The 22,947-nt window shown below is 44.5% G+C and overlaps 1 protein-coding gene across 1 annotated transcript in view; it reads left to right on the top strand.

The window, feature by feature from the left end:
- Nucleotides 1–2,596: 2,596 nt before the first annotated feature.
- The window catches only part of PCBD2 (pterin-4 alpha-carbinolamine dehydratase 2), a 95,544-nt gene continuing 75,193 nt past the window's right edge, over nt 2,597–22,947 (top strand). The window contains exons 1-2 of the mRNA XM_075275053.1: nt 2,597–2,822; nt 8,101–8,232. Of these exons, the coding sequence (XP_075131154.1) occupies nt 2,715–2,822; nt 8,101–8,232 (240 nt within the window). The 5' untranslated portion in view covers nt 2,597–2,714. The remainder of the gene's footprint in view (nt 2,823–8,100; nt 8,233–22,947) is intronic.

The raw sequence follows: 22,947 nt of genomic DNA, 5'->3' as shown, positions 1-22,947 counted from the left end.
GACAGGCCAGAGTTAAATTTGCTGAAAAACACCTCAAGAAGCCAGCTCAGTTCTGGAAAAGTATTCTATGGACAGATGAGACAAAGATCAACCTGTACCAGAATGATGGGAAGAAAAAAGTTTGGAGAAGAAAGGGAACGGCACATGATCCAAGGCACACCACATCCTCTGTAAAACATGGTGGAGGCAACGTGATGGCATGGGCATGCATGGCTTTCAATGGCACTGGGTCACTTGTGTTTATTGATGACATAACAGCAGACAAGAGTAGCCGGATGAATTCTGAAGTGTACCGGGATATACTTTCAGCCCAGATTCAGCCAAATGCTGCCAAGTTGATCGGACGGCGCTTCATAGTACAGATGGACAATGACCCCAAGCATACAGCCAAAGCTACCCAGGAGTTCATGAGTGCAAAAAAGTGGAACATTCTGCAATGGCCAAGTCAATCACCAGATCTTAACCCAATTGAGCATGCATTTCACTTGCTCAAATCCAGACTTAAGGCGGAAAGACCCACAAACAAGCAAGACCTGAAGGCTGCGGCTGTAAAGGCCTGGCAAAGCATTAAGAAGGAGGAAACCCAGCGTTTGGTGATGTCCATGGGTTCCAGACTTAAGGCAGTGATTGCCTCCAAAGGATTCGCAACAAAATATTGAAAATAAAAATATTTTGTTTGGGTTATGTTTATTTGTCCAATTACTTTTGAGCTCCTAAAATGTGGAGTGTTTGTAAAGAAATGTGTACAATTCCTACATTTTCTATCAGATATTTTTGTTCAACCCTTCAAATTAAACGTTACAATCTGCACTTGAATTCTGTTGTAGAGGTTTCATTTCAAAACCAATGTGGTGGCATGCAGAGCCCAACTCGCGAAAATTGTGTCACTGTCCAAATATTTCTGGCCCTAACTGTGTATATATATATATATATATATATATATATATATATATATATATTATCCTTTTTAGTCTCCTCTAGAAGTATGAACAAGCAAGTGTGAAAAATGATACAATCGGCACTAACACAACATTATTACAGTGCATTGTAAAATTTCGAGCTTTGCATTACATTCTGCCTAAGGCCTGGTTCACATCTGCGTTCGGTATTCCGTTCAGGGAGTTCACTTGGGGACCCCCCCACCCTGAACGGAATACTGGATGCACTGACAAGTGGTGAGCAATCAAAACACATGGACCCCATAGACTATAACAGGGTCTGTGTGTCTTCCGCGCGGTGTCCGCACAAGTTCATGAACTACGATCCTCTCTGTATGAAAACACACGGACCTCATTATAGTCTACAGGGTCCGTGGGCTTTCATTGCTCATTGCTTGTCAATGTGTTCGGTATTCCGTTCAGAGGGTCTCCATGTGCACTCCCTATACACAGATGTGAACCGGGCTTTTATACAAACCTAGTATTACCAGGCCTGGGAGTATTCACAATGGAAACCAAATGGGTCCCTTAATGTCCTTGTGGGGAGCCATTTGGATGTCGAAAACATTGCTGTAAGTGAAAGCTACCACTTGTGGCCACATCTAATCATGGCATCTGAGGGGTTAATGGTCCATGATCCGACTTTGTAGCTACCTGGGCCTACAGTTGCAGAGCAGGTGACTTCTTTAACCCTTTCCTGACATTCTCCTTAATAGTATGGCGGATGACCGGCCTTTTACAGGTGGCGGCCGTATCCTCCACTGCATTGCAGCTATTGGAGTTCCCTCTGATCGAGATACACCGGCCCTATATACCTTTCTTACCAGGACAGACACCCTGTTCCTATGACAGCTGTGATCTCCCAGGTCTACCATAGACCAGCCTCAATAGCTATATAGTGAATCTCTCATTGACTACAACACAGTCCTAAAATGAATAAAAACACACCGCCATTTTTTATTTTTCCTTTTGCCACTTCACCTCCCATAAAAGTTTGAATAAAAAGTGATCGAAACATCCTTCCCCAAGACGGTATTAATAAAAAGTACATCCGGCCCCCGCAACAAAAATAAAATGTCTTAAGCATCCCTATACATGGAAATATGAAAAAAAAAAAGTTACGGATGTGAATTTGGTGATTTCAAAGAAATTTTTTTTAATGGGGTCAAAACGTAAAAAAAAAAAAAAAAATCTCTATAAATTTAGTCTCCCTGGACTCGTGCCCATCCATAGACTACAGGTGACGACATTTTGGCTGCCGTAAAAACTAAGTCCATAAGAAAATTGTGCACTTTTTTCATCCCGTTCTGATTTTTAATGCCTAGTACTATTCTACTACTACTGTAAGTTTATCGGCCTCGTGTTTTGTACGCCATGTGTCCCCAGCCTTCAGGCCACGGCAGATTTCCATTCCCGCTGCAGAATTCCATCCCATAAATATGCGGATGTGTATTTTATGAACGATATGCTGCAGACAGAATATTATTCATGTGCGTGTTGGTGGAACAAGCCTGGCAGTGACTTTTGACTATTTTTTAGTTTATTACTAAGATGAATGGGCTATGACGTGAAAGCACAGGTGTGATCCCGGGTGCTGCAGCTTCCTGGTTGTTTGCAGTGTTGTAGGGCGAGCACTTCCTGCACATCCGTCACCTCCTGCTCGCTGCAGGCCTTGTGAATGAGCAGTAGTGTGAGGTGCTGGCATTGCTGTGAGTGCTGTGTGCAGACCAGGATCAGGCTGTCAGTGCAGGGAGGAGGAGGAGGTGAGGCGCAGCCATGAGCAGCTTCCTGTTTATTAGAGGCAGACTTGTATCCTGGCTCCTCCAGCCTGTATACTGCAAGGAAGTGATCTCATGTGCCCTGAGCAAACATTACTCCAGGATGGTGAGTACCTGCAGGCTTCCCTCCCTGGTGCAGTGTGCCTGCCCTGTTATATAACCTTGTGTTATCAGACACCAAAACAAGATCATGTGCATCAAGCACAATACATTCTGTACTGCAGTGCAATGTGCTCAGATAAATAACTGGAATGAAATCACAACCTTAGGGAGCTTTCACACGGAGTAAAAGTGCATGTATTTTTGCAAAATACACATTTAAAAATAAGACTTCCATTGTCTTCAATTATATTTTTTACACGTGTATTTTGCAAAAATACACACGTGTTTACTCCGTGTGAAGGCTCCCTAAGGGAGCTAAGATAGACCGGTTAGGGGTAGCTTAGATCTGCTGGGTACCCTGACGGTCACATGCCATCCGGTCTCTGATCCAGAATCTGCACCCCCATGATGCCACTATTAGACTCATAGCCAAGTAAATGTGGTCAGCGATGAAATCTGGATTAAAAACATGACAAACAGCAACACATCAAGACTTTTGTTTGATTTTGCACAGGCTGCTGCTAATTCATCTTAGACCATATTCACACACACAGACGTCAGTGATTTGTATCAGTGTTTAAAAGCCAAAATCGGAAGTAAAAACTACACAGAAGTTATAATATAAAATACATGTCTGAATAAGGCCTTAGTGGACTTGCACTGTCACAGATGAATGGGCTGTGTTTCCCAGAGTGAACTCTGCCTTGTTCAGTGCTTAAATTGGAAAAAAAAAAATTAAGGGGCACTCTGGAATAATTAAACCTAGCCTCTCCCCCTCCCCCACGATGACCCCGACCGACCCCCCTCCCCTGCACACAGTATTATACCCCATAGTGGCCCCTGCACACAGTATTATTCCCCATAGTGTCCCCTACACACAGTATTATGTCCCATAGTGGCCCCTGCACACACAGTATTATGCCCCATAGTGGCCCCTGCACACACAGTATTATGCCCCATAGTGGCCCCTGCACACACAGTATTATGCCCCATAGTGGCCCCTGCACACACAGTATTATGCCCCATAGTGGCCCCTGCACACACAGTATTATGCCCCATAGTGGCCCCTTCACACAGTATTATGCCCCATAGTGGCCCCTTCACACAGTATTATGCCCCATAGTGGCCCCTGCACACAGTATTATGCCCCATAGTGGCCCCTGCACACACAGTATTATGCCCCATAGTAGCCCCTGCTCACAGTATTATGCCCCATAGTAGCCCCTGCTCACAGTATTATTCCCCATAGTGGCCTCTACACACAGTATTATGCCCCATAGTAGCCCCTGCTCACAGTATTATTCCCCATAGTGGCCTCTACACACAGTATTATGCCCCATAGTAGCCCCTGCTCACAGTATTACGTCCCATAGTGGCCCCTGCACACAGTATTATCCCCCATAGTAGCCCCTGCACATAGTATTATACCCCATAGTGGCCCCTGCACACAGTATTATCCCCCATAGTAGCCCCTGCTCACAGTATTGTGGCCCCTGCACACAGTATTATGCCCCATAGTGGCCCCTGCACACAGTATTATGCCCCATACTGGCCCCTACACACAGTATTATCCCCCATAGTGGCCCCTGCACACAGTATTATCCCCCATAGTGGCCCCTGCACACAGTATTATCCCCCATAGTGGCCCCTGCACGCAGTATTATCCCCAATAGTGGCCCCTGCACGCAGTATTATCCCCCATAGTGGCCCCTGCACACACAGTATTATGCCCCATAGTGGCCCCTGCACACACAGTATTATGCCCCATAGTGGCCCCTGCACACACAGTATTATGCCCCATAGTGGCCCCTGCACACACAGTATTATGCCCCATAGTGGCCTCTACACACAGTATTATGCCCCATAGTGGCCCCTGCACATACAGTATTATGCCCCATAGTGGCCTCTACACACAGTATTATGCCCCATAGTAGCCCCTGCTCACAGTATTATGCCCCATAGTGGCCTCTACACACAGTATTATGCCCTATAGTAGCCCCTGCTCACAGTATTATTCCCCATAGTGGCCTCTACACACAGTATTATGCCCCATAGTAGCCCCTGCTCACAGTATTACGCCCCATAGTGGCCCCTGCACACACAGTATTATGTCCCATAGTGGCCCCTGCACACAGTATTATCCCCCATAGTGGCCCCCGCACACAGTATTATCCCCCATAGTAGCTCCTGCTCACAGTATTGTGGCCCCTGCACACAGTATTATGCCCCATAGTGGCCCCTGCACACAGTATTATGCCCCATACTGGCCCCTACACACAGTATTATCCCCCATAGTGGCCCCTGCACACAGTATTATCCCCCATAGTGGCCCCTACACACAGTATTATGTCCCATAGTGGCCCCTACACACAGTATTATGTCCCATAGTGGCCCCTGCACGCAGTATTATCCCCAATAGTGGCCCCTGCACACAGTATTATCCCCCATAGTGGCCCCTGCACACAGTATTATCCCCCATAGTGGCCCCTGCACACAGTATTATCCCCCATAGTGGCCCCTGCACACAGTATTATCCCCCATAGTGGCCCCTGCACACAGTATTATGTCCCATAGTGGCCCCTGCACACAGTATTATCCCCCATAGTGGCCCCTGCACACAGTATTATGCCCTATAGTAGCCCCTGCTCACAGTATTATTCCCCATAGTGGCCTCTACACACAGTATTATGCCCCATAGTAGCCCCTGCTCACAGTATTACGCCCCATAGTGGCCCCTGCACACACAGTATTATGTCCCATAGTGGCCCCTGCACACAGTATTATCCCCCATAGTAGCCCCTGCACACAGTATTATACCCCATAGTGGCCCCTGCACACAGTATTATCCCCCATAGTAGCTCCTGCTCACAGTATTGTGGCCCCTGCACACAGTATTATGTCCCATAGTGGCCCCTGCACACAGTATTATGCCCCATACTGGCCCCTACACACAGCATTATCCCCCATAGTGGCCCCTGCACACAGTATTATCCCCCATAGTGGCCCCTACACACAGTATTATGTCCCATAGTGGCCCCTGCACGCAGTATTATCCCCAATAGTGGCCCCTGCACACAGTATTATCCCCCATAGTGGCCCCTGCACACAGTATTATCCCCCATAGTGGCCCCTGCACACAGTATTATGCCCCATAGTGGCCCCTGCACACAGTATTATCCACCATAGTGGCCCTTGTACACAGTATTATGCCCCATAGTGGCCCCTGCACACAGTATTATGCCCCATTATGGACACCCATGAACAATTATTATACTCTGAGGTCTTTTCTGACCCCAGAGTATAATAATCGGAGACTCAGGAGAAGATACAAACATAAAAAAACACTGTTATTTACCTCTCCTGGGCTCTGGAGCACTCCTGGCTGTTGTTGGCCATCTTCAATGATGGAAGAGACGCCACCTAAGCTAGGCCCACGCGACGTCTGTGACATCACCAGGTAGGCTCAAAACCTTCCAGAGCCGGGAGAGGTAAGTAACAGTGTTTTTTATGCTCCCTCACCTCTCCTAGTCCTCCTATCATTATACTCGGGGGGTCTGAAAAGACCCCCGGAAATAATGATATTGGTGTTTGTGGGGATCGCAAGCCCGCAGCCTTACGTACCGATCCCGTACCGGAACGCTGAAAAACAGTTTGTGGAACTGGGTTCTGGCGTGTTCCAGCCCAATTTAAGCACTGACCGTGTTCATAGAATTGGCTGCATCATAGTCAGTTATGACACAGCTGCTGAACAGCCCAATCGCGGCTGTACTAGTAAATTGACAGCTTTAGCTGACTGTTGCAGAGATTGCTATGCAGTAAAACAGCCGCTTACTCTTGGCGGGTCCTACAATCTACAGAAGTCTTTGTGCGAATCTTCCTTCTGATAAATCCACTCCTGGCTTTGACATGGAAAATAAAAAAAGCTTTACCGCCACTTGTGGCCTCAACTTAAAGCTGGGAGCAGGAGACCTCATAGGTGGGGCAATCTCCTGCCTTATAAACATATCAGTGATTTTGAGCCAAAACCAAGTGGAGAGGTAAGATATAATGAAAAGATTTCCACTGTGTTATCAACCAGTACCTGATATTGGAGCACAATCATTGTGACCGAATACTGACTGCGTGAACAAGGGGCATTTTTGTGGATAAATGCACCTAAAAAAAAGGTATTTTTAAAAATGTTTTTATTTTTTAACACCATTTACAAAATGGTAGAAAAACACAAAATGCCTCGGGAAAATTCAGCGAGTATACAGTAGGCTACAAAAATATATTATTTGTTATAGATCGCCATCTAGTGGTCGTACACAGTAACAACAGTCCACTTTTATACAGCAGTCGTTTCAGTGTTATAATAATAAATGATATATAGCGCCAACATATTCCGCAGCGCTGTACAATTTGTAGGGTTCAAATACAGACAGATACATAACAAAGAACGTCATTTCACACAGTGGGACTGAGAGCCCTGCTCACAAGAGCTTACAATCTATGAGGTAGATGGGGTGACACAAGAGGTAGCAGGGGCGGCATTGCTTATGCAGTGTTGTGTATAAAAAGCACCAGATTTTTTGTGGTGGTGATTTTCGGGAATCGTGTTAGTGGGTTACTCTGATCACGAGCAGCATTTTCACTGTTTGTGACGTCACATTTAGGCCTCAAACTCATGAACATATATTTACGGGTCAGCAATTGCGAATAAAAGGACGGACCCATATATTGCAATGGGCTCTTGCACACGGCTGTGGTTTTTGCGGCTGTGTGTCGGGGCCGGATTAAAGAGCCCTATATCTGTCCGTGCATGGAAATACAGCCGACATATGTAGTAACCTAAAACGACTGTAAACATATATTGCCAGTGAAATAGATACAAATCCATGAAAAGCAAATTTTTGTCTACAAAAAATGTCCTTGTTGATATTTTGGCCTATGTGTAATAGGGAAAAGGCAGCTAAATGGTTATAGATTGGCCATTGCAACACATCAGAACCCCCAATCTCACCCCTGGGGGGGTGCTGAGGTCGTTACTCCTCCCAGTCACCCTATATTTTCTATGTGCACCCTATATTCACTGACAAGCATGGGCCCACTGCAAGCAGGACGTTTCTCTCCACGTTTTTCTGGCAGAAACCTAGCAAATCCCATTATAGTCTATGAAGTCCCCGGATTTGAGTGACATCTTTTAGGCCGGGACCCCATGTCTGTGTCAGTCGCCTCACTATGTCAATTGTGTTTCAATAAAATTGTGACCGCGTTCTTAGTTCTTTTCATGTCATTGACAGACGTCAGAGGCTCATTTGCTGACTGCAGAGGAAAGAACACAAGCAATCCAGGAACTCCAGGCTTTAGGATGGGCAGAAATCACGGCCAGAGATGCCATTTACAAAGAGTTTGTCTTCAAGACGTTCAACCAGGTAACTTAGTTAAACACAATAATAACTAATAATGAAATATTTGTTCGGCATGTTTTTTTTTGCATGGAAAAAGCTTAAAACCCAGGTAGTAAGTCGAAGAAAACTTTATTGCATGTTTAAAAGGAAGGAAACAAGAATACAATATGTGATACAAACCCTATATAAAGCCTCGTTCATATCTGCGTTGGTATTCCGATGGGGGGGGATCCTCATACTAAACGCAACTGCAAGTGGTGTGCAGTGAAAGCACACGGACCCCATAGACTATAATGGGGTCTGTGTGCTTGCCGCCAGATCTCCGCAGGGATCGTGCGGACAGGAAAGTATTCACAATCTATTTTCCTGTCCGCATGATTCATGCAGGCAGCGTGCGGCAAGCACACGGACCCCATTATAGTCTATGGAGTCTGTGTGCTTTTACTGCACACCGCTTGCAGTTGCATTCCATATCCCGTTCAGGGGGTCCCCATACGGACGCAGATGTGAATGAAGGGTAAGTGGCAAATGGTCAGTTTTACAATCTCAATGTACCTACTGAATCTAAAAACCTACTGATCGAAACTAATAATGGGAACTTTATGGAATCAGGAAGGTCAAGGAAGGAAAAGAAGTAAAACAAAATTGGGATACGGTTTACGGCACTAGGTGGCGCTCCATATAGGAAGGATTTCAGAACATCAGGGGAGGTAGGGAAAAGGGACATGCTGCGGGTTTAAAGAGGACCTATCACCAAGGCCTGGGCAAATAATGGAAAAGTAACCGAAACCGAATGTCAATTCAAACAACCAAGGTGATTTTGTGTACATTGGTTATTTTAGTTCAGTTATTACAATATTTGCGAGGTTCCATTTGCAGTTTCATTGGGATGAACATGGTCGAAGCAAAACTGCTATACTTTGGGGTCTAGCAATGATCAGAGGCGAGCAAATATCAAAAAGTGTTACTCAAGTCTCCTGGGCTCCGATGTGATTCTCTGTTTTCTTAGCGGCTTCTGGCTGACTCAGCGGTCACGTGAATCACATGGCGTTGCAACTCTTGCATCTGTGCGTCACAACACAGTGAACCCAAGCCAAAGTTTATGCTTTTGTATAGTTCATGAAAATACATTGCCAACCGGAAACCATCAACTAGCGAACTCTGCAAACTTTCTGTGTAAAGCACTGCAGGAAGAACCGTGATGCGTTCCTGCCGCGGTTTTTCTCGCAGTGCTTTATTCCTGCGGGTCACATAAAGCTCACAATGTACATTTTTTCCCTATCAGTATGTCTTTTTTGGAATATGGGATGGAAATCCAAGCAAACACTGGGAGAACATACAAACTCCTTGCAGATGGTTTTATGCCCTTGGCGGGATTTGAACACCAGGACTCCAGAGCTGTAAGGCTGCAGTGCAAACCACTGAGCCACCGTGCGGGTTATCCCGTGAGGCCTTAGCCTAAGGCTATTTAAAGGCAAAGCTTCATTTTGTATGGATGGAAGCATGCTAGTAGTTGTTTCACACTCCTAGACTGCTGAAGGTTTACGAGCCCAGGCGATGGAAGTTGTTAGCCAATTGCTAATATTGTCCCGGTCATTATCCAGTTTGGTCCCATACATTGCACATGTTATCTGAAATAATGTGCCACATTCTGATACTGTGACAAACTGAATGCATTTTAATATGTGTGCCTGCTGTCATTGAAGGGAATGATGGAAACCCAGATGACAATATGTTGTTGCTTCTCGTGTATCTGCAGAATGCTGAGAAAGAACAGAACCGCCGAGAACTTTTTGCGCTTATTAGAGATAATGACAAGTGGTAAAACTTTTGGTCCTGTACATTTAAGTGGTGTATGTGTAAAGCAATAGCATGTGCCTTCGCTGGTTCCACTTAAGGACATGGCATTGGTTACCATCAGCCATACATGACTCTACGATAGGGATCATACAGTAGGGTGTTCTTCATTTCAGATCCACATGTGATGCCTATTAGATACTTTCAGCTCATTTCATTGATAACACGCATGGAAAATTGTGTCTAGTCTGAAATGCCTGCCAGACTCAGAAGCTCAGTACTCTACATCAGCACATGGGAATCGTGCAGGAGATCAGGGCCTTTAGATCACGGACATTGGGAGGTATTTGTAGGAAAACAATTTCAGATGTATTCAGGGCTGTTCTGCTGGATTGTACATCGAGGAATGATTGCGTTTTGGTGTAAGCGCTTGAGATAGAAGTGAATGTATGTTTATTAGAAGGATTGTATCTTTGCATGGAATATTCTATCTTTCTGCTGACGTCTGTTGAACGTTAGAACGCAACATATTACATCATAACCAGACAATAATATCTGACGGACTGAGTGGGGACTATAGACAGGTAACGTTACCTAGGTGCTGTTTTGGGTTAAATCTCAACGTTGCAGTTTTTGAGCCAAACCCCAGATAATAAAAGAAAATTGGAAAGTATTTCTACTTCTCCTTCGGTTCAATCCACTCCTGACTTTGGCTTAAAAAGTCGCAGCAAAAAGCACATTGTGGAAACACAACTTTTTTTGTTGCGTTTTTTTTGTACCAAAGCTAAGTATGTATACAAAAGGAATGGGAAATATATAGGAAACTTTAATACTTCTCCCTCAAAGACCCCAGAGTATAATAATTGGTCATGGGTTGTCCACTATGGTGCATAAAACTGTGTGCAGGGGCCACTATGGGGTATAATACTGTGTGCAGGGGCCACTATGGGACATAATACTGTGTGCAGGGCCACTATGGGACATAATACTGTGTCCAGGGGCCACTATGGGGTATAATACTGTGTGCAGGGGCCACTATGGGGTATAATACTGTGTGCAGGGGCCACTATGGGGTATAATACTGTGTGCAGGGGCCACTATGGGGGATAATACTGTGTGCAGGGGCCACTATGGGGTATAATACTATGTGCAGGGGCCACTATGGGGGATAATACTGTGTGCGGGGGCCACTATGGGGGATAATACTGTGTGCGGGGGCCACTATGGGGGATAATACTGTGTGCGGGGGCCACTATGGGGGATAATACTGTGTGCGGGGGCCACTATGGGGGATAATACTGTGTGCGGGGGCCACTATGGGGGATAATACTGTGTGCGGGGGCCACTATGGGGGATAATACTGTGTGCGGGGGCCACTATGGGGGATAATACTGTGTGCAGGGGCCACTATGGGGGATAATACTGTGTGCGGGGGCCACTATGGGGGATAATACTGTATGCGGGGGCCACTATGGAGCATAATGCAGTGTGCAGGGGCCACTATGGGACATAATACTGTGTGCAGGGGCCACTATGGGACATAATACTGTATGCAGGGGCCACTATGGGAAAAAATACTGTGTGCAGGGGCCACTGTGGGCATAATAGTGTTTGCAGGAATGTGGTTTGGGGGAAGGGGGTCCATGTCAAATATTCGCCTTGGGGCCCCGCCATTCCTAGTTACACCACTAGCTGTGGAGCCAGTTGGAAAAAAAAGTTAGTCTTCAAAATAAAACGAATAAAAAGGATGTCTGGGCAAAAAAACTATTTTTTACAGCTCGAGATTCCATAAAATGTTTAGAAGATTGGATCACAAGGCTTCTGTCTGAAAGACCCTATAGAGTCATTTCCATATTGTGACTGAGAGGAGCGGATGTATAAGCTGCGCTGTGTACACGTGCTCAGTATTCACTATTTGTCAGCAGCACGTCCCCATGTGTAAATCGGGGATCTGCTGCCAGGAGTGTTCGTAAGAGGAAGGGTTTGGATGACGTGTCACAAGACCAATAATTCTTAAGATGACATAGTACCGTAAATACGTGTGACCCGCCAGTGCAGTAGAAGTATAGTATAGTAGTATAGAAGTCATATTTTAATTTTTTTTTTTATGTGGATTATAATGAAATATTAAAGTGTAAGAAGGGTCGAGGAGATGTATCGAGTGTCGCTAGTATTAGTCAAATACTTCTGGTCCTTGAGGGCAGTTATGGGCCAAGTATTTATGGCTTCTCAGATCATATTTTTAGAGGACCGGTTTACTATACCCCGGTATTAATAGCTCCTTTTATTATGATCATTATTATATAAAATATTCTTATTATGAGTAAGATGCTTGAGATGTGTTAAAATATAGACTTTCCAAAGCAGTGGTAAATCTATAAAATGAACCGACCACTGGTCTGCCTGCCAAAGAAAAGAAACCCGTCCTGAATCGCTGTGTTATTAAACCTCTTTTTCAAGGCGTCATTTTTTCGGCTTATTATAGTAACACAAAGCTTTTTACATGGTGGCCTTGTGGAGATTTAATGAATATATGTATTACAGCTGAAGTGGAAGTTTACAGTGTACGGCCATGTCTATCGGTGTATGGTGTTACGGTAATACGGTCCTGTGTCACTGTAGGCGCTATCTCACATTACTGATTTGTATCATGTGCAGGTTTCTATTCTCGTGATATAGCTTGTTCACACATTTGATATAAATATGAAATAAATTCCTCCATCAATGTTCAGAAATTTGAGAATGTTTGGTTACTACACGGTCTACCAATAAGTATTTGGACACCTGCGGTAGAATAGAAAACCAACATTTACTCATACTCAATAGTTGGTAGAGCCCAGCAGATACTTCCTTACGGATGGGGCTGAGCGACACAATACTCCCGGATGCCTGGTGTCACTCCTGGTGTATGTGAGCCATCGGTTGGGTGCGGTTTCTCTGGCCAGCATCGTCGGTCTCTATCTCCCAGTTTCAGGGGTCTGCTGACTTGGGGCACATTCACCGTTCACCTTCCACTTTGTAATCACATAGGCCACTGTCGATTTTGGGTAATTCAGTTTGCTTGCTATGTCCCTTAACCCCTTAGCGACCTTTGACGTACTATTACGTCATGGACGCGAGGTACTTCGCGCACCATGAAGTAATAGTACGTCATGGTGATTCCGCCCGCTCACTAGCTGAGCGGGCGGAATCGGAACTGAGTGATAGCTGTTACTGACAGCTATCACCCTTTTCCATAACCTCCGGTCGGTACTTTTACCGATCTGAGGTTTTAACCCTTTGATTGCGATGGTCAAACATGGCCACCGCAAACAAAGGGTGCCGCGATCTCTCCCCCCCCCCCCCCGCGGCGAGATCGGTGGGTGCCGGTATCTGTAATATGTAGTCTGGGGTCTGGTTAGTGACCCCAGACAGCCCTGAGCACTCACTTACCTGGTGCTCCCGGCGTCTTCTGGAAGTGAGTCTGTGCCGTCCGCACAGCTCACTTCCTGTGTCTAGAGTGAGACACGTGCAGGCTGTCACTGCAGCCTGTGTCTCAGTCTAGAGTAGAGAATCAGTGATGCAATCATCACTGATCCATGTGTCCCATAGGGACACAAGAACAAGTAAAAAAAAAGTGTAAAAAAAAAAAATAAAGTATTTGAAAACAATTAATAAAGTTATAAAGTCCCAAAAATCCCTTTTTTCTATAAAAATGAATTATGTAAAAAAACCACAAAAAATTAATAAAAACAATACATATTTGGTATTGTCGCGTCCGTAACAACCTGTACAACAAAACTGAAACAATATTTAATGTACACAGTGAACGGCGGTAAAAAATAACGGAAAAAACCCGCCGGAAGTAGTGATTTTTCGCCATCTCACCTTACAAAATGTGCTATAAAAAGTGATCAAAAAGTCATATGCACCCCAAAATAGTACCAATAAAATGCACAGGTTATCCCGCAAAAAATAAGCCCTCAACCAACACTGTCAAGCGAAAAATAAAAATGTTACGCCTCTCAGAAGATGGCGATGCAAAAATCACTGATTTATGTCCCCAAATCTGTTTTTGTTCTGCAGACTTAGTATCGCATAAAAAAATAACATAAAAGAGGTATCGCCGTAACCGTACCAACCCTCAGAATAAAGGTCACATGTTACTTATACTGTACGCTGCATGGCGAAAAATGTAAAAGGTAAAACTCAATACCAGAATTGATTTTTTCTCTTTTAAATCCAGCAAAAAAAGAGTTAATAAAATGTAATCAGTAAGTTTTAGGCACCCCAAGATGGTGTCATTACAAAATACATCGCATCCCGCAAACAACAAGCCCTTATATGGCCATGTCAGCAGAAAAATAAAGAAAATATAGCCTCTACCAATGTGAAGACAAAATCACGCAAAATCGCCAAATCATTAGAACACAACTGGCTGCGGCAGGCAGGGAATGTATAAGCTGTGCGAGCGAATATCAGGGGACACCCCATATTTACAGCTTATGAGGGAAAATATACCAGAAGTGACCCCCAAAGTGACCCCAGTGTGACTCCCCCAATCATAGGAGCTACTGGGGGTACAGTAGGGAATTTAGTGTCTGCAATGTCCTCTGCACCGCTTATACATTCCCTCTTCGCCATCCGCTGTGCAGTCACGTCCGGGATACTAATACTCACTACACCCCCTGATAAATTCTTTGAGGGGTGCAGTTTTCAAACTGCGCTCACTCCTTTGGGGAATCCACTTTTCTGGTACCTTACAGGCTCTACAAACATGACATGGCGTCCAGATACCAAACATCTGAATCTGTACTCCAAAAGCCGCATCGCGCTCCTTCCCTTCTGACCCCCGGCTGTGTGCCGAAACTGCAGTTTATGCCACATGTATGACACATGTATGACACTGGTGTAACCGGGGTAATGTCATATGTGGGTATAAACTGATATTAGGGCACATATATGACACTGGTGTACCCCGGATAACGTACGTAATGTCATATGTGGGTATAAACTGATATTAGGGCCTAGCCAGACACAGAAGGGAAGAAGGTTATTTGGTTTTTGGAGCACAGACTTAGACGGTTTGGTTTTTGGATGCCATGGCACTTTTGCAGAGACTCTAAAATTTCCCCTACAAAATGGGGTCACTTCTTGGGGAATTCCAGTTCACTGGAACCTCCAGGGCTCTGCAAAAACAACATGGCACCCAGAAAGTCCCTCTAAATCTGTACCCCAAAAGCTAAAAAGCGTAGTGCTCCTTCCCTTCTGAGCCCTGCTGTGCGCCCAAGCAGCAGTTTACACCCACATATATAATTTTTTTGCCCCTCGGGATCGCCCACTTAATAGTTTTAGGAGTGCAGGTCTCTGACAACACAAAGTGGGTGCAATGCATTGGATACCAAAATGGCATATTTCTTTAAAAATTTCAATTTTTGGGAAGCATTTTTAGTCTCAATCATAATACCACTTGATACATTCCTTGATGGGTGTAGTTTCTAAAATGGGGTCACTTTTGAGGGGTTTCTATTGTATTGATACTTTAGGGGCTCAGCAAATGCGACATGGCACCTCAAAACTATTCCAGCAATATATGCCCTCCAAAATCCAAATAGCGCTCTTTCCATTCTGAGCCCCGCCATGTACCCATACAGCAGATTATGATCACATATGGGGTATTGCCGTGTTCAGGGGAAATTGTGTAACAAACTGTGGGGGGCTCTTAATTCTCTAACTACTTGCAAAAATTAAAAATATGGCGCTAAATGGACGATTTATTGGAAAAAAAGTAATTTTTCATTTTCACATCTCAATGGTAAATAAATCTGTGAAACACCTGTAGGGTCCAAGTGCTCACTAAACCCCTTGATAAATTCCTTGAGGGGTCTAGTTTTCAAAATGGGGTCGTTTTTTTTGGGGGGGGGGGTTTCCACTGTTCTAGCACTTCAGGGGCTCTCCAAATGCAACATGGTGCCTGAAACAGATTTCAGCTAAATTTGCCCTCCAAAATCCCAATAGCGATCCTTCAGCTCTGGACTTTACAGTGTGCCCATACATCACTTTACATCCACATGTGGGGCATTTCTGTAGTTGGGGCAAAGTGCTTGACAATTTGTGGGGTGCATTTTCTTTTTTAACCCCTTGTGGAAATGCATAATTTGGGGTTAAAGCTACATTTTATAGCAAAAAATGTCAATTTTCCTTTTGTTGGGCCAATTCTGTTACACTCCTGTAGGGTCAAAGGGCTCACTAAACCCCTTGGTAAATTCCTTGAGGGGTATAGTTTCCAAAATGGGGTGACATTTTGGGGGTTTCCACTGTTTTGGCACATTGGGGGCTCTGCAAAAGGGACATGGTGCCTGAAAAGTATTCTAGTAAAATCTGGTCTACAAAATCCAATTAGCGCTCTATCCGTTCTGAGCGCGACCGTGTGCCCGTACATTAGGGTACCAGCACATATGGGGTATTGTCGTGTTCGGGAGAAATTGTGTAACAAAATGTGGGGTGCAGTTTCTCCTTTAACCCTTTGTGAAGATGAAAAATTTGGGGCTACAGTGACATTTTATTATAAAAAAAGTAATTTTTCATTTTCACATCTCAATGGTAAAAAAATCTGTGAAACACCTGTAGGGTCCAAGTGCTCACTATACCCCTTGATAAATTCCTTGAGGGGTCTAGTTTCCAAAATGGGGTGACATTTTGGGGTTTTCCACTGTTTTGGCACCTTGGGGGCTTTGCAATCGGGACATGGCGCCTGAAAAATATTCTAGCAAAATCTGGCCTACAAAATCCAATTAGTGCTCCATCTGTTCTGAGAGCGACCGTGTGCCCGTACATTAGGGTACCAGCACATATGGGGTATTGTCGTGTTCGGGAGAAATTGTGTAACAAAATGTGGGGTGCAGTTTCTCCTTTAACCCTTAGTAAATGTGTAAATTCTAGGGCTAAATGAATATATTAGTGACAGAAATTGAAAAATGTAAATTTGACCTCCATTTTGTTTTAATTGTTGTGAAATGCTGAAAGGGTTAAGAAACTTTCTAACTGCTGTTTTGGATTCTTTCAGGAGTGCAGTTTTTAGAATGGGGTGACTTATGGGGGGTTTTATTAGAGAGGCCTTTCAAGTTCCCTTCAGAACTGAACTGGTCCCTTGAAAAATGTGTTTTGGAAATTTTCTTGAAAATTTGGAAAATTACTGCTTGACTTGTAAGCCTTATAATATCTGAAAAAAATGAAAGGGTGCTTAAAATTTGATTGCTACATAAATCAGAGACATGGTTAATTATATTTATGAAAAAATTCGGGTAGTATGACTTTCTATTTGAAAGGCTTGCAATTTCAAAGTTTGAAAACTGCATTTTTTTCAAAATTTTCACCAAATTTCCTATTTTTTCATAATTAAAGACAAAACATATCGACGAAAATTTACTACTGACATGAAGTACAATGTGTTACGAAAAAACAATCTCAGAATCACTTGTGTAAGTTAAAGCGTCTCAAAGTTATCGCCATTTAAAGTGACACATGTCAGATTTGAAAAAAGAAGCCTGGTCCTTAAGTCACTTTTGGGCTGTGTCTCTAAGGGGTTAAGGACCGTCCATTTCTGTGGTACCCGACAATTACCCCTTTCTCGAAATCGGACAGCTCTGCACTTTGTGGCATCTTGCATGCGACTAATGCCAATGCTGTTTCCTATTTAATGGTGGAAGGCGTGACGTACATCACGACCACAGATATCTTCATTTGCTTGGGTGTCCAAATACTTATAGTGTATAGTGTATATGCAACACCTTGGGGCAGATTTATTATTTATTACGCCCATACAAAGCATTAAAAAATTGCAATTTTGTACAAATTGAATTATTGCAAAGGATTTGCAACATTTCTTGTTTTGTGCTTGGTGCTTGTGCAAGTGGCAGGGACAGGAATGGACACAACTGGGTAGAGGGTGTGCGCTCTCAAATGTAAGGTAGTGATGGGGTTATGGAGACTGCCATGGATAACATCGGTGTCCGTAAATCTTCCTTACACTTTTTGATCTAGAATACTGTGAGGACCCGATACAGAAAGTATATTGTAAAAATTGTTTTTCATTATACAACCATAACCTTTATTTGCTGAAACTGGACAACTGGAGTGTGTGTGTGTGTGTATATATATATATATATATATATATATATATATATATATATATATATTAGTATTATTATTTTTCTATCTTTCATGTCTGATAGTGATGTCATTCGCCGTCTTGCGAGAACTGATATTCCCAGCCAGCTGCACCCTATATATTAAAAGCAACACCTGTGGCTGATATTGCAGCCGTTTACCATAAATTTACATGGTAAGGAGGATTAGACTTGTCATGACTGTTCAAAAAAAGTCTCCGTTTAATTTGATTTCCAGTTTTGTGAGAGGCATCCAGTCCTGTGCCGGGTGACTATGAAGTTGGAAGTTTAAAAAAAAAATGACTTTATTGTGTTTTATGATCCTCTGAATAGCCATAAACCTATCAGTGGCAGTGAAGTGAGGGGTACAACATTGTTTAGCGCTCTCCGAATTCTTTCTTTTATGGGCAGGTTGCTATTCTATGTCATAGACTACAAGTCTTTTATAAGAAAGTAGTTCAGTATATAAATGGTTTCTTGTAAATATTCTCACCTCCGTTGGATGGCTATTTATGTATAATGAACATTTCAGTTCTAAAATAAGAAAAAAATCACCATTCAGACCCTTTAATATCTGAATTCTACATAGGATATCACTCCTATCCTCTTCCTCAACTGCTCTAGTTTCCCAAGATTTAGCATTTGGGCCACTTGTAAGGCTGGCAGGCAAATGGACAACCCCTGTGGGAGTTAAAGGGTGGGCATGTTTACGGTCTACCATTGGATGGAACCCAGGTACAGGAAAAAGCCATGCTAAAGACCCTAAGGTCTTGCTGTGTTTTGCACAGGCCAAACGTCTATGAAAAAATGGACGTATTGGTCTGGACGTATGGCCTCCTGCAAATTACAGAGTGTGTAGTCTGGGAGTCTTCCAATGGGGCGATCCAGTGTGCGTGCAGTACGCTTGTGTAAGCAGCCACAGGAAAATGGCCACAGACATGCACAATTGGCTCTGCCCGAAACCCGATGGCAGAGTTGACTGCTCATGCCTTTTCAGACCCCCGAGTATAATGGTCGTAGGTCCAGGGGAGGTAAAGTAACATAAAAAACAGTGTTACTTACCTCTCTGGGCAGGTTCGGGCCTACTTCTGTGACTCTCCCTGACGTCACATGACTGGGGACTGCGTCCTGGGTCATGTGACATCCCGGACGTCATTGAAGATGGCCAACACCACTGAGGACAGCAGCAGAGCCGGGGATAGGTAAGTAACATTGCTGATTATGTTGGTGCCCCCCTTCGGTCTCCGATTATTATACTCTGGGGTCTGAAAAGACCCCAGAGTATAATGATTGTTCATGGGTGTCCACAGTGGGGCACAATAGTGTGTACTGGGGCCACTATGAGAAATAATACTGTGTGCAGAGGCCACTATGAGAAATAATACTGTGTGCAGGGGCCACTATGGGGTATAATACTGTGTGCAGGGGCCACTATGGGACATAATACTGTGTGCAGGGGTCACTATGGGGTATAATACTGTGTGCAGGGGCCACTATGGGGCATAATATTGTGTGTAGAGGTCACTATGGGGGATAATACTGTGTGCAGGGGCCACTATGGGGGATAATACTGTGTGCAGGGGCCACTATGGGGGATAATACTGTGTGCAGGGGCCACTATGGGGCATAATACTGTGTGCAGGGGCCACTATGGGACATAATACTGTGTACAGGGGCTAATATGGGACATAATACTGTGTGCAGGGGCCACTATGGGGGATAATACTGTGTGCAGGGGCCACTATGGGGGATAATACGGTATGGGGTATAATATGCTATGCACCCATATACCTTTAACAGTGTTTTGAGTGATTTCTAGGTGTTTCTGGGAGCTCCTGGTATCTTTTGTGTTTGTTTACATGGTTCGGCTTCCTGCTTTGTAACTTCCACAGTAGCTCCCTCTCACCTCACTCCCCCCTGCTTCTCTTCCTCCATCCATACACCTCCTCCCTATCTCTCTAACTATCCCGCCCATTACTAGCCCTTCACTACCTACTCAGCCCAACCCCGACCCCATTACCTCTCTTCCCTCCAGTCTTCCACCTGCGGGATAGCCCTCCATTTTTTCTGATTCTGTTGGTGTGAGCTATCATCCCAGCACTGCTGACGATCCATCTCTACTGCACAAGTGTGGGAGCTGCGTGGTAGAGATGGATTATCGGCTGCAGAGCACAGAGAAGCGATGGGACTATAGTGCCTGGACCTGGGCGGAAGATAGGTAAGTATAATGGAGTGGATGGGGGAAGGTGAGGAATAGTGATGTTCAGTTTCTGGAAACTGGCAAATGTCACTGGATAAGCCCAGAAATATGGGTGAGTATACAATTCTGATAAATTATGTTTTTTAGAAAGTAGGTGGGGGAGGGTGTTTAGATTAGTGTAGGGATTCATTTTTGTCCAGGAGCCAGTCATTTCCTTTTTCCGTGAGCAGTTTGTTCTCACTCGCGGAAAAGAGGAGCAACGACATCTCCCTCCTAACTAGGCCCATTCATTTGGGCCTAATCCGGAGTAGAAAGCCGCGACTGTCGGAAGCTGCGGCAGGCGAATTTTGGTCTGGATTCTGATCCCGCCTCAAAATCCGGACCATTTTACTCCGTGTGAACTAGCCCTTTATACCGGCAGGAGTTCCCTTGTTTTTACCTATTTATACAAGTTATATCCTCTTTTCTTTCAATGGCTTATGACTAGAGATGAGTGAGTAGTATTCAATCGAATACTACGGTATTCGAAATACTCGTACTTGATCGAGTACCATTCGCTAATCGAATGGAAAAATTTGATGCAGAACCAGCATTGATTGGCCGAATGCTATATAGTCGGCCAATCAACGCTGATTCTTCTCCTACCTTTAGAAGTCTTCTCTGTGCAGCTTCCCCGCGGCGTCTTCCGGCTCTGAATTCACTCTGCCAGGCATCGGGCCTGGGCAGAGCCGACTGCACATGCCCGTGCTACAAGAAAATGGCCGCTTTGACTGTAAGCGGCCATTTTCTTGTAGTGCGGGCATGCGCAGTCGGCTCTGCCCAGGCCTGATGCTTGGCAGAGTGAATTCAGAGCCGGAAGACGCCACGGGGACGCTGCAAGGAGAAGACTTCTCGGAGAATCCAGCCCGACCCTCACTCGTGGACTTGGTAAGTTCTATTTGATCGAATGTTGCCTTCCCCTGAAACGAGCATTTTTCGCCCATAGACTATAATAGGATTCGATATTCGATTCGAGTAGTCGAATATTGCGGGGCTACTCGAAACGAATATCGAACATTTTACTGTTCGCTCATCTCTACTTATTACCATTGTTCATCTATTTTTTTTGTAATTTTTTTTAACATGCCCGATCACTATAATTATTCGATCGCTCCTGCTAGTGATCTGGATACACTGACATGCACATACAGTAATCCGCTCTAGAAAAATGAGAATTGAATTTAGTCGATAAAGACAGCTCCATTTTTTGTTTGCAATAACTGATATTCTTTCTGCCCTTTCAGATGTTGTTGGACGCCGGCCCTTGTAACCGCTGATGATTAGGACAATTTTTTTATTTAATATTCAGTAATCTGCTTTCATTTACTGTTATTAGACGTCATGGTAGACTTCTTTAGCCAGTGTGGTTATAAGGTGCCTTGTCTTCCATACAGCATTTCATCAGCTGTGAAGTTTCGTATTTATATGTATCTATTGCTCTAGAACTAAAACTAATTCATACATAAACACAATCATCTATATTAGAGATGAGCGAACACTAAAATGTTCGAGGTTCGAAATTCGATTCGAACAGCCGCTCAATGTTCGTGTGTTCGAACGGGTTTCGAACCCCATTATAGTCTATGGGGAACAGATACTCGTTAAGGGGGAAACCCAAATCCGTGTCTGGAGGGTCACCAAGTCCACTATGACACCCCAGGAAATGATGCCAACACCTCTGGAATGACACTGGGACAGCAGGGGAAGCATGTCTGGGGGCATCTAACACACCAAAGACCCTCTATTACCCCAACATCACAGCCTAACAACTACACACTTTACACACTCAATACCACCTCTCTGACAGTAGGAAAACACCTTGAAACATGTGTATTTGGCACTTGCAGTGAGGAGAGCTTGTCACCAGCAGTGAATTTGGCCCTTGTAGTAAGTTGAGGTTGGCACCAACATTTGTTTTGAAAATCAGGGTGGATTGAGCCTCTAACCAGCAGAGTTTGGGCAAATTCATGGTGGAGGGAGCCTCTAAAAACCCCAGTTTGGACCAATTCATGGTGGAGGGAGACTCTAAAAACCCCAGTTTGGACCAATTCATGGTGGAGGGAGACTCTAAAAACCCCAGTTTGGACCAATTCATGGTGGAGGGAGCCTCTAAAAACCCCAGTTTGGACCAATTCATGGTGGAGGGAGCCTCTAACCAGCCCAGTTTGGACCAATTAATGGTGGAGGGAGCCTCTAAACAGCCAAGTTTTGGGAAATTCATGGTGGAGGGAGCCTCTAACCAGCCCAGTTTGGACCAATTCATGGTGGAGGGAGCCTCTAAACAGCCCAGTTTGGGCAAATTCATGGTGGAGGGAGCCTCTAACCAGCCCAGTTTGGACCAATTAATGGTGGAGGGAGCCTCTAAACAGCCCAGTTTGGACCAATTAATGGTGGAGGGAGCCTCTAACCAGCCCAGTTTGGACCAATTAATGGTGGAGGGAGCCTCTAACCAGCCCAGTTTGGACCAATTAATGGTGGAGGGAGCCTCTAACCAGCCCAGTTTGGACCAATTAATGGTGGAGGGAGCCTCTAAACAGCCAAGTTTTGGGAAATTCA

The sequence above is a fragment of the Leptodactylus fuscus genome, chromosome 5 (genome assembly GCF_031893055.1).
Source record: "Leptodactylus fuscus isolate aLepFus1 chromosome 5, aLepFus1.hap2, whole genome shotgun sequence".
Classification (NCBI taxonomy): domain Eukaryota; kingdom Metazoa; phylum Chordata; class Amphibia; order Anura; family Leptodactylidae; genus Leptodactylus; species Leptodactylus fuscus.
This window is presented reverse-complemented; position numbering and strand designations above follow the sequence as displayed.